Source organism: Xyrauchen texanus, chromosome 5, assembly GCF_025860055.1.
Source record: "Xyrauchen texanus isolate HMW12.3.18 chromosome 5, RBS_HiC_50CHRs, whole genome shotgun sequence".
NCBI lineage: Eukaryota > Metazoa > Chordata > Actinopteri > Cypriniformes > Catostomidae > Xyrauchen > Xyrauchen texanus.
This window is the reverse complement of record NC_068280.1, coordinates 24,048,983-24,060,995: the sequence shown is the minus strand read 5'-3', so window position 1 is coordinate 24,060,995 and position 12,013 is coordinate 24,048,983. Positions and strand designations below refer to the sequence as shown.

Below are 12,013 nucleotides of genomic sequence, written 5' to 3'. Positions count from 1 at the left end.
ACATATTCCGTTTAATGCCACATACACTCAACTCTATCACCCCCTTGAGTACTGAGGTTTATTAATAACACACTGACGCAAAAATTTTATTTTTTTTCTATTAAAGTGGCAACATATGAGGGTTAGGGTTAGGTATTTGAAAAACAGTCCTTTGATATAGTGTTTGTTTGTGGGTGTGTTAGTGTATGGCCATAAACAAAACATACTGTACGTGGTATATTTGATTTAATTAATGTATAGCTCAACCACTTGGTTCTCTATATTCTAATTAGTTACAATCAAACATATTGGGACAGATTCATTAAGAATGAATTGTGCCCGCTAAAAGCGCTGTTTTCTTTTTTGTGTGTGCATGCACTAACTGCGCTCGTTTATTGCCTGATTCACTAAAGGAATTATACAGATCAGGCAACGGTGCAAACACACCCACAAAATCCTTGCTGAACACAATTTGTATGCGCAATTCTGATCTCGTGGTCCAATTCTGAGTGCAATATAGCCAAGGATGTGACCCACCCTGCCGGGACTAAACAGCATCACTTTGATCCAGACACTTGGATCATCTATTAAACAAGCAGAATGTGCATGATGACACCACGCATCTGGATATATGCCAGTATATAACGCTCTTCAACATCATTTAATGAGTATTTGAGTCATTACTGGTGAAATTATTGGTTTAAAATGTTCACCAACATCTCTTTTATATCAAATACAATTTTACCACCTACATTCATTTGGCAGTAACAGAACTATTTAAATTGTGCATGCAAAGACAGAGGTTTGTGAATGAAGTGCAGTCTTCAATGAGTCTAATTTACATAGAAAGAAGGCATGTTTGCGATAAGGAATGACAGTGATTTAAATATTAAAGATGCAATTTCAGCACTGATTGCGTCCGCTAGTGGATAGTGAATAAGACACAGGTATTTGCGCTCAAATACCATGCGGAATGAGCCACAATTGTTTAGTGAACCTGCCCCATTCTCTTTGCGGTTACTTCAAGGTGGTCTAAGAGTTTGCAAGCACATCTCTAAGTCATTAGAGAGCAAAAACTTAAAATGAAATCACTTTGTGAAAAGGCTAATGAGAATTATCTCTTTGGTCCCACACTACTCTATCTGGCTCTAATTATAAAGAGCACTCGCTCGGTGTAGCAGTGTTTTCTCACATTGTGTCTGTCTTATGGTTTAATCCTTTCTCTAAAGGTCACTGTATTTTGTACGACAGCCTCATTATGGCAAGAAACCCCAAGTTCAACCCCAAGTGCTCAAAATAAAGTGAAACACATTTTAGTATAGATTATATCACATCCCCACACACTCTGTAGTCAAGACTATGGTACATACTCATCTAACTACATCTACATTTTGCAGTAATAGATGCAAAGTATAAAACAAATGCACATTCTTCTTTCAATTATCCCTACAGCAAAGTCTTGATCTTGTGGTCTTGCTCTCTAGGGGTTGTGTTAACCGAAAAGTCACTTACGGATTCTTTGAAACAGTGACGGATAATTCCAAATGCTGTCAGTCATTTTGACAGATTTTGACAAACCAGGAAACCATTTTAGAGGGCCTGGGTAGCTCAGCAAGTAAAGACACTGACTACCACACCTGCAGTTGCAAGTTCGAATCCAGGGCGTGCTGAGTGACTCCAGTCAGTCTTCCTAAGTGACCAATTGGCCTGGTTGCTAGGGTGGGTAGAGTCACGTTGAGTTAACCTCCTTGTGGTCGCTATAATGTGGTTCTCACTCACGGTGGGTCGCGTGGTGAGTTGTGCGTGGATGCCGCGGAAAATAGCATGAGCCTCCACATGCGCTAGGTCTCCACGGTAACATGCTCAACAAGCCACATGATAAGATGCATGGATTGACAGTCTCAGAAGAGGAGGCAACTGAGATTCGTCCTACGCCACTACGCTACCACAAGGGCGATCTGATCATGAGTGGACAGGTGCCATCACCATTTAAACCTGCTCATGATATGCTTCTCTTTTGACCACTTGTGTTGGGATTTTGAGTGGAGGGCCTCTGACCTCATTACTGCATACATCAATCATTACTTCAGTGTGTTACTGCATGATAATAAAGAGCAAAAGAGCACAAGAAAAAAGAAAGTGCAAAAAAGTGGTGATTCATTTCTGAAAATGATGCTTAGAGAAAAATTATTATTTTTGTGGAGTAGCTTTATTAATGAACTTCAGATGTGTGTGTTTCTCATTTGTCACTTTATGTTGATATTAGATATTCTGTAGAAGATTTGTAAACTTGAGCATGTGTGTATGCGCTTTTTCACATTTCAGGACAGTTTAAAGTCATTAGTAATGGGTAAACTTTAAAAAAAAAATTGTTTTAGCACAGTGGTTGATTGACAGGTAGAACTTTCACCCTAGATCTCCTTGGTTTCATCACACTCACTTAGGGAGTCAAAAATCTATTGTATATCCACTGTCATGTAGTCTACATACCATTTATAATGGATGCTATAACCCTGAATGTCACCTTCGTACTTATGAAATGAAAACAAGTATGACGGATACAAATAGACCATGAGTGAAGGATGAATATTTTTTCTAGCGCAACCTGCTTGAGAAATCTAAAAATATATATATAAAATTCTAAATTTTTTAACCACTTTCACTTTCCTCTCTGCTTATTAAAATTTTCATATAATTTTTTTATTTATGTATTTCAGCACTTCTCATATTATTGCCTCCTTAAAATGATTTGTTTTTGTTGTATTCCTCATTTGTAAGTCGCTTTGGATAAAACCATCTGCTAAATGAGTGAATTTAAATGGTCTGGTTTTCATTACTTGGTGTCTTATTCTGGGTCTTGAATATACTGATCTGGGCTTTAGGGGTTCTGTATTGGTCTGGATTTTAGGAGATTTGGTATTGGTCTTGGTCTTAGGGGCTCCGGTAATGGTCTGGGTATTAGGGGTTTTGGGGACCCCAGGGGACATGGGATACTTGATATGCCATTGTCTGAACCTTGGATTTAGGATGGACCACACCGAACCTCACCAAAATTACAGGCCAGGTTGAAATGCGTTTCACATCCCTGATCTCTGCCTGCATCACCTCGGTCTATTGATGGACTACGATCTTGAAATGGAATGCATAGAATAACAATTGCCAAAAAAAGCCTTCATCAGCCAATTACCAAGGACAATTGCACCTATGTGAACTTCTGCAGTTAATCCAGGATGGACTTTAAAGACATTGGTCATTAATCTTACAATTCAAACAAAATCGATGTTTAAACAATGACCCTTAACACTTACTTAGTTTAATAATTTTAAACCATGACTTTAACTATACATAAGTAATATTTACATTATATTCATGATGTTAGCCAGAGGGGAACTGGCCCCCACAGTGAGTCTGGTTTCTCCCAAGGTTATTTTTCCTCCACTAAGCAACATTTTATTGAGTTTTGTGTTCCTTGCCACAGTCGCTTTCAACTTGCTCACTGGGGTTATTAATACAATTACTATTTAATAACTTATTTTTAAACACGATAAACAATCGTATTTTATCTAATTACACAATGATGATTCATCGACATTATAGACATGAGTTTTATCGTCTGTTAATGCCTGATCTTTTGTAAAGCTGCTTTGAAACGATGTGTGTTGTGAAAGGCGCTATACAAATACAATTTACTTGACTTGACTTTTGGTATTGGTGTTAGGGGTCCGTTATCGGTCTGGATCTTAGGGGTTTTGGCATTGGTCTTGGGGGTTCTGGTATTGGTCTGGGTCTTAGGGGTTCTGGAATTGGTCTGGGTAGTAGGGGTATTGGTATTTGTCTTGGTCTTAGGGATTTTGGTATTGGTCTTGGTCTTAGGGGTTCTTGTATTGATCTGGGTCTTATGTTTTTTTTTTGTATTGGTCTTGGTCTAAGGGGTTCTGGTACTGGTCTGGGTCTTAGGGGTTCTGGTATTGGTCTGGGTATTAATGGTTCTATTACTGGTCTGGATCTTAGGGGTTTTGGTATTGGTCTTGGTTTAGTGGTTCTTTTATTGGTCTGGGTCTAAGTGGACTGGGTCTAGGGGGTTCTAGAGTTGGTCTAGGTCTAGATTTTATGGAATCTAGTCTGTGCCTGGGTCTTTTAGGATCTGGTTTTGACCATTACTCTGCTTTACAACACCTTAATATCATCTCTACTGTTTGATTAATAAGGATGCACTATTGAATATTGTACAGAAAGATTATGTAATTATAGCATAGATGTTATGTCTGCTTTTTAATCTGTCTAACATTTTCTAGTGTCAGCCATTATGGCTCAATCACTTCAGACCAGCAAAGACACTCAAACCAATTCAGTGATGTCTTCTTTTGTTCAGTAAATTTTTTTATTCATATATATTTTATTTCTATGCTAATTCTCAGATGATTATGTTCTGGAGGAATCCCATTTTGCTTTGCCTTGCCTTGTCTTGCCTTCTTGTCTCATCTCTTCTCTCTCTTCTCTTCTCTTCTCTTCATCTCCATCTCATCTCCTTTTCTCTCTTCTCTTCTCTTCTCTTCTCTCATATCATATAATATTCTATGCTCTCCTGTCTTATCTTATCTTATCATCTTTTCTTTTCTTCTCTTCTCTTCTCTTCCTGCTGGAAAATCCAGTTTAAGATGTTATCTGTGCTTTGGAAAATGTTAGCTGGTTTCTAGCTGAATTAAGATGGTCATTAACTAGTCCAAGCTGGTTATTTACTGACTGAAGCTGGTCATTAGCTGGTCCAATCTGGTCATTAATTGGTGCAAGATGGTAAACCATCTTGGACCAGAAACAAATCAGCATTCACAAATCAGGTCATACCAGCTTAAAGTAGCTGGTCATCCAACATGGTAGCAGATCAACCTTCTAATAATCAGCTTGCACCACATTTGACCAGCTAATGACAAGCTACATAAATAAAATACCCTTTTTGTGAGAGTTTAAGTGTGTGTACAATACACATAACTGAGACTAGTTGCTGTCTTTTGCAAATTTAAAGTCAACAAAGCACATCCTCTCCAAATACCTCATTGACAGGACGGTGTGACTACATCCAGAGCCTTTCCTCCCAATTCCTGCTTGGAGGCACAGCTGTTATAAAACCTCTATTTAACCAGAGATGAGCTCATATCCTGGCAATCAGGGCAGAGGGGGAGCTGCTAAAAACAGTGCCCCAATCACAAACTGGATCAGCGCCACTGAGGTTCTGGTTTAACACTGCTGTATCTATCTGGCAAGCATCATACATGTCACACAGCCCTACAGATCTGTTCAATCTTCAGGGCTTACATGTATCACATTCCTCAGACTGAGAGTCCTATTCTGGGAACAGTTTTTTATTTGTCACATTAAAATAATCATATGATCAGGGGATAAAGGATTAGGTTTAGAATGCAGGCATGAGGCATAAGAGACATTTTCAGATATGTTCACTAAATAAGGCATTAATTGTGTTGAAGTAGTAAAATTAGAGGCAACTAAAGCAGGTAGATGGAAAGAGAGTTGAAAAGAGAGAGCAGTTCTGCACCAGTCAGCTCTCTTCAGTTATATTAATATCCCACACCAGGAGCCCACACTCAAGGTTATTCTCACTCTAAATTGCTGAAGATAAAAAAGCTACACCTTATTAGCATTTGTGGGTAAATCCTGGCTAATCTTATTCACACTTATCCCTCTCACTGTGACATCCTGGACTCTGTTTTCATTTCTTTCCCCCAGAAAAGTTACAACCTCATTTTCAGGGTATTGTCTTGCTTAAATCTGCTTGCAAAGCACAGTTTCAGAAAAATAAGCACTGCATCAATGCCCAGTTTCAGAAAAATTAATTTCTGATTTATTAGAGTTTCTCTCTTTTATTAAAGGTGGCATAATTTGTAGTTTCATTGTTAAATACTTTCTCCAGTTCTAATTGAATGTGCCAAGACATCGGAGTAAGCCATTTGTAGATTGTTTTTCCCAAAAGTTCAAACATTCTGGGGGGAATTCATGAATAAATTATGGCCAATAATAATAATAATAATAATGTTTAAATAATAGTGCTTTACAAGCAACAACAAGCACAAATACATAACATAAAACATAAAACAAGTGTTTAATATAAATAAAAACAACACAAAGATCCAAGAGTCATACGTATAGTCTATGAAAAGTTATGAAAGCACATGTCCGACTTCACAGTTCAAATAAAACAAGAAGCAGGTTAAAAAATTAAATGACCAGAGTAGTCCCTGAATGAATAGGGACACCAAGCAACCCACGTCGTCCCGCATCTCACACTACACTGTTCCAAAGCAAGAACATACTCCAGGAACCAAATGGTGATGACAGGCACCACGCCACAAAATCCCTCCGTCAGACAACACAGGCACACCGTCCAGAGCAACCATCCTGCAAACACCACCAGGTAAGCAGGTCAGTGGAATCAGGAAGGCTGGGTGAGACACCGCAGCAGGCCGGTGGAGCGGGAAGCAAAAATCAGCTGACAGTCTGTAGGATTGAAATCCAAGAATGTCTATTTTATGGATGTGTGAAACGAAGTACATTTATGTAACAATGTGTAGCTGGCAATGGCAATGACGAAGAGACAATGACGATGATTTGACGAGAACCCGAGTGCAGTTTATTATTATTATAAGTGAAATCCACAACCCTAACTATAAACGTGAAACATAAACATGAACATGACTATAAAATATGACTAGACATAAACTTAACTTGGCTCGACTATGAAGTAAAACATGAACATTTACTAGACTTGGCTATATACTTAACATGGAACGAAGTACACCAACAATGATACATTAACAATACTAGACAAAGGACAATAGAAAACATGAGGGCTTAAATACATGTACAGGAACATAAACCAATGAACATTCAGAACTCTAAACATTATAATTAAACAATAAACCAATGAAACCAAGACAAATGAACATGGAGGGAAAAAAGGACATCACATGACAAGGAAACAGGGACTTAACTTTTCAAAATAAAAGATATAGAAAACAGGAACCAACAGAATAAACATGACAATTTAAACAACTACAACAACGAGACAAAAAATACAAACAAGCATCACCCGATTTGAAGCGGCAGCCAAACGCCCACACCGTACTCACACTGGAAGTAACAACAAGACATGGCTGACTCTGACAATGAAAGTGCCATTTATTTTCACGCATTGTCTGCACAGGTTTAGCAAATAATCTGTTTTCTGGCCAAATAATCTGTGCTGAATGCAATTAGCACGGCACAATTACAGATTTTGTGGGTCAGTTCTGAATAGTACAGAGTGCCTTCTGTGGGTGGTAATAGTGTTACATTAATTAAGCCAAGAAATGTAATATAGTGTGGAGTAGGGATGTCAAAAATAAATAATAAAATAAAAAAGATTTAACGATACCAGTGTTTCTGCAGTACCAGTAGTACCAAGTACAGACTCAATTTGTTACCCGCATGCTTATTTGAGCATGTGCTCTGTTATACCTTTGACACCAAAATGGACAGTTAATCAAATTAAAATCTTGATATGGCCTAGTGTTCTTGATATTTAAACCACAAAAAGATGCAATTTAATAGCGCCATCAAACAGAATTGCAAAATCGAAACGTTTTCAAAACAGCTTTCCAAATACCTGCTGTTGTTCAAAGAGTCAGATAGCCGTTGGGGCAGGTCTAAGTGGGTAACTCAGAACAAACACACAACATTTTTATAGCGCCACAGAGACAGGTTTTACAGTTTTCGAAAAAATGTATATATAAATGGGTTACTAATAGCTTCCTCTGCATATTAAGCATGTATACAAAAAAATATTTTTACACTGAAAAAGTGACATACAGGTTTAAATAAATCTTCAGTCTGCTTGTGCTGTGCACTTCAAATTGAATAGTTCAAAATGCAGCAGATTAAGTGCTGACTAGAACCAAGAAATATGATAATATCATCACATTTGTGACATTTATTGTGACTACATTGGCTACCTGTTAAGTCTCGTATCAATTGAAATATGGAGTGGTGGTGTAGTGGTCTAAAGCACATAACTGGTAATCAGAAGGTCGCTGGTTCGATCCCCACAGTCACCACCATTGTGTCCTTGAGCAAGGCACTTAAATGTAGGTTGCTCCGGGGGGATTGTCTCTGTAATAAGGGCTCTGTAAGTCGCTTTGGATAAAAGCATCTGCCAAATGCATAAATGTAAATGTAAATATTTTGCTTATTACTTACAAAGCTTTGAAAGTCTGACTCTTCAGTACTTAAGCAACCTTCTATCGCACTACAATCTATTACGTTCACCACGATCGCAAAATTCCAGCTCGTTGATCAGCTTTTAAAGGAGCACCATGCACATGCACCCCACCGAGAGCGAGAACCACATTATAGCGACCACAAGGAGGTTAACCCTATGTGACACTACCCACCCTAGAAACTGGGCCAATTGGTTGCTTAGGAAGCCTGACTTTGTTAGACCGGTGGCACCACGGTCTGAATTGGGCGGGGGAGGAGTATGACGAGGAAGAGGGTGTGGCTGGGCCGTGATGATGCATGGCCAGTGGTGATTCAGCTGATCAGCAAGAGAGCAAGATATAGGGGAGCCGGAAGCAATAGTTCGAGAGAGAGATGCATGCAGCCGTGCTGCATGTCTGTCTGAGTTTGTCTTATGTTGTTTTAAGTTCATTTATATCATTAAACATTTATGTTGACTGCTCAGCCTGTTCCCGCCTCCTTGACCATCCTTGAACAGTTACAGCCACTTTTAGAAATGTTTGTTTCTATATAGCCTAATAAGTTAATCTTAAAAAGTGTAAATAATACAAATCTAATAAACAATATCTATCTATCATGGACAGAAAGTATCTGATAGGAAAAACACAGCAAAAGTTCATTTAAGTGCATTCAGTTTTGGTCAGGCTTTGTAGTTTGGGACTGAGCATTTGGGATGGCTTGACATGTGAGCATCTGTTTAAGGGGGGAACTGACACTCACCCATACTGGAGGTGATGTCACCATTCTCAGAATCTGCACTGTGGTTGTTATTGCCATGGTAACTATTCATCACCTCCAATTTGATCTTCTTCGTCATGGCTTCAGCGAGTGTGGCAGCTGTTAGGCCTGTCCCAGTGTTAAACAGAGAGAAAGAAACAGAGAACAAAAGATAAAGTGTTCATTCATATTCACTCGGTTGACTTAATGTAGCATCATAATCATTCAGCTTACTTTTCAGTGTGTCAAAATGCCTTTTCCAAAAAAACAATGCTGTTTATTCAGTTGCCTAAATTTTGTGAGAATAAGTGAACATGTAAAACTGCTAACAGATGCACCTCACTGCATCAATCGCAGGATCTAATAAAGCTACGCAAATGCTTTTCCATAAATGTGAAAGCAATTATGAATATTTCCCATCCCATAATTGAATTTGACAGAACACACTGGCAGTGTAACATTAGATGATAACAATAGGTCTATTAATACCCAATAGCGTCATCCTAAACCTTCCACTTCCAGGCTGAGCGGCACGACTATGCACCTCTTTCTTAGTAAGCTGGTCCTGGATCAGCTGAACTAGGATAAGTCTGTAAGTTAAGCTCTGCTCCTTAATTCAGTCTGCCAGGTACCTGCCCATAGTCACAAGTCTCCAATAACCCTTGTTAACTGTGTGTGTGCCCCAGTGCACACATGTTATAATTCAATTAAAATTAGATTAGCTTCCCTTCATTGCACAGAGAGCTGCTTTAAGCTACACATCTCTTTCCTCTTACTCTAGCTTTAAAATGATCCCCATCAGTCAAACTGAAGGTGAGGTTTTTGAATGTAAGATTATTCTAATATAGGAATAAGGACATCAGTTGTGAAGCATTTTTTAAATTCCTGTTCAGTTTGGGGTCTGAAAGACATTAACCTAATCGAGGTTACAGTGAGGCATTTAAAATAGAAGTGAATGGGGCCAATTTGAGGCTTTAAAGACAGAAATGTGAAGCTTATAATTTTATAAAAGCACTAGCATTAATTCTTCTGTTAAAACGTGTGTGTTATGTGAGCTGTATGGTTGTTTAAATTGTAATTTTCACAGTCGTTTTAAGTAAAGTCAAGTAATTTTTATTTGTATAGCAAATAGAGTATATCATAAAAGCAGCTTTACAGAAAATAACGCATTAACAGAAAATGAAAACTTTAATATCTATAAAGTCTTAGATATATCATTATGTAGTTTGATTCAATGTGTATAAAAATAAATCATTATTGTATTTAGAACCCCAGTGAGCAAGCCGAAGGCGACTGTGGCAAGGAACACAAAACTCCATAAGATTTTGGTTAATGGTGAATAATAACCTTGGGAGAAACCAGGCTCACTGTGGGGGCCAGTTTCCCTCTGGCTAACCAGCATGAATATAATACCAATATTTGTTATTTATGTGCAGTGCAGGTCATGGTTTAAAATTAGTAAACTAAGTAAGTGTTAAGGGCCAGTGTTTATACAAATATTTTGAATGAAATGTAAGATTAATGACTAATGTCTTTGAAATTCTGTCTGGATTATCTGCAGATGTTCACATAGATACATTGTCCTTTGTCAATTAAATCTGAGTTCCTGTTCCTTTTCCTGACGGCATGCTGTATGAGTGTTTGTATCCTGCTTAGCATTGCTTATTCTTATTCTCATACATTCGTCTTTTTATCCTTTGTCATTTTACCACATGTTTCAGTCTTTTCTTCTTTTCTACTGTTTCATCTGTGTGTATTTTACCTGTTGCTGCTGACACCTAGCTGTAGTCTGTGTTTGTAGCCTGCTAGCTTGTTTAGCATCGATTATATATCTGTTTTCTGCCTTTAATCCTTAAGCACTGCTTATCAAGAACAACCAACAACAACAAACAATTACGTGAGGGATTCACACCGATCTTAAACCCTAACCACTCAGGAACAACCAATAACAACAAACAACTGCGGTAAGTCATGAGAGCTGCTCATGTTATTTCTTCCTGCATTGAATGTCACATGTTTACAAAAGTCTCATCCATCAGCAGTGAGGGATTCACATGTGATAAATGTAAGGAATTAGACAAGCTGAAGGAGAAGGTTAATGAGTTAGAGACACACATCTGAACGCTAGTGGAGGTCAGTGAGAAAGAGAAGCCAGTAGGTACTGTTTTGGATGCAGCATTACAGGGAGAAACACACACACTTTGGTTCCAGCTGTAAAGCCCCTGCAGCAGGGCATTTAGGTGACGTCTCAACGGCATACTAGCTCAGCAAAGCAACACCACTCTCCCATTCCTGTTAGGGTTTCCGATCGATTCTCCCCACTCAGTGATGCACACACTGAGAATCATGTTGAAAGAGCCCTTGTTAATGGTGATTCTATTGTAAGGAATGTGGAAATAGAGTCTCCAGCCACTATTGTTAAATGCATTTCGGGAGCAAGAGCATCTGACATAAAATCTAAATGGAGATTTTCTAAAATTGTTATTCATGTCTGCACTAATGATGTCTGGCTTCTCCAGTTGGAAATCACTAGAGATAATGTTAAAGAGGTGTGTGAATTTGCAAAAATGATGTCAAACACTGTAATATGCTCTGGCCCCATCCCTACTTGTCGTGGTGACGAGGTTTATAGTAGATTAGTGTCACTGAATGGCTGGATGTCTGAGTGGTAGACCTGAGAGTCTTTTTTGGGTAGACCTGACCTGCTAAAGAGAGATGGACTACATCCCTCCAGGGAAGGTGCCGCTCTCCTCTCTAGTAATTTGGCTCACAGTCTTCAAAATGATAGTATCTGACTAACTGGGGCCCAGCTCAGGAAGCAGACAAACTGGTTAATCCGAACATCTGCTAGCTGCCTTGAGACATCACACATGTCACATAAACTACAACACATAGAGACCGTATCACCTAGATATCTCATAGAGACTGTGACTGTTCCCCAAATTACTAAACACAAAACCCTCACTAAATCATTAAGAAAAAATTTGATTACGGTCAAACTTGAACAAAACAAACAAATTAAAAATACACA

The 12,013-nt window shown here is 38.5% G+C and overlaps 1 protein-coding gene across 1 annotated transcript in view; it reads right to left on the bottom strand.

Annotated features, from left to right (window-relative positions):
* The window catches only part of dachc (dachshund c), a 106,756-nt gene that overhangs the window by 28,833 nt on the left and 65,910 nt on the right, over positions 1–12,013 (bottom strand). Inside the window, exon 3 of the mRNA XM_052126038.1 lies at positions 8,986–9,111. Within this exon, the coding sequence (XP_051981998.1) occupies positions 8,986–9,111 (126 nt within the window). The remainder of the gene's footprint in view (positions 1–8,985; positions 9,112–12,013) is intronic.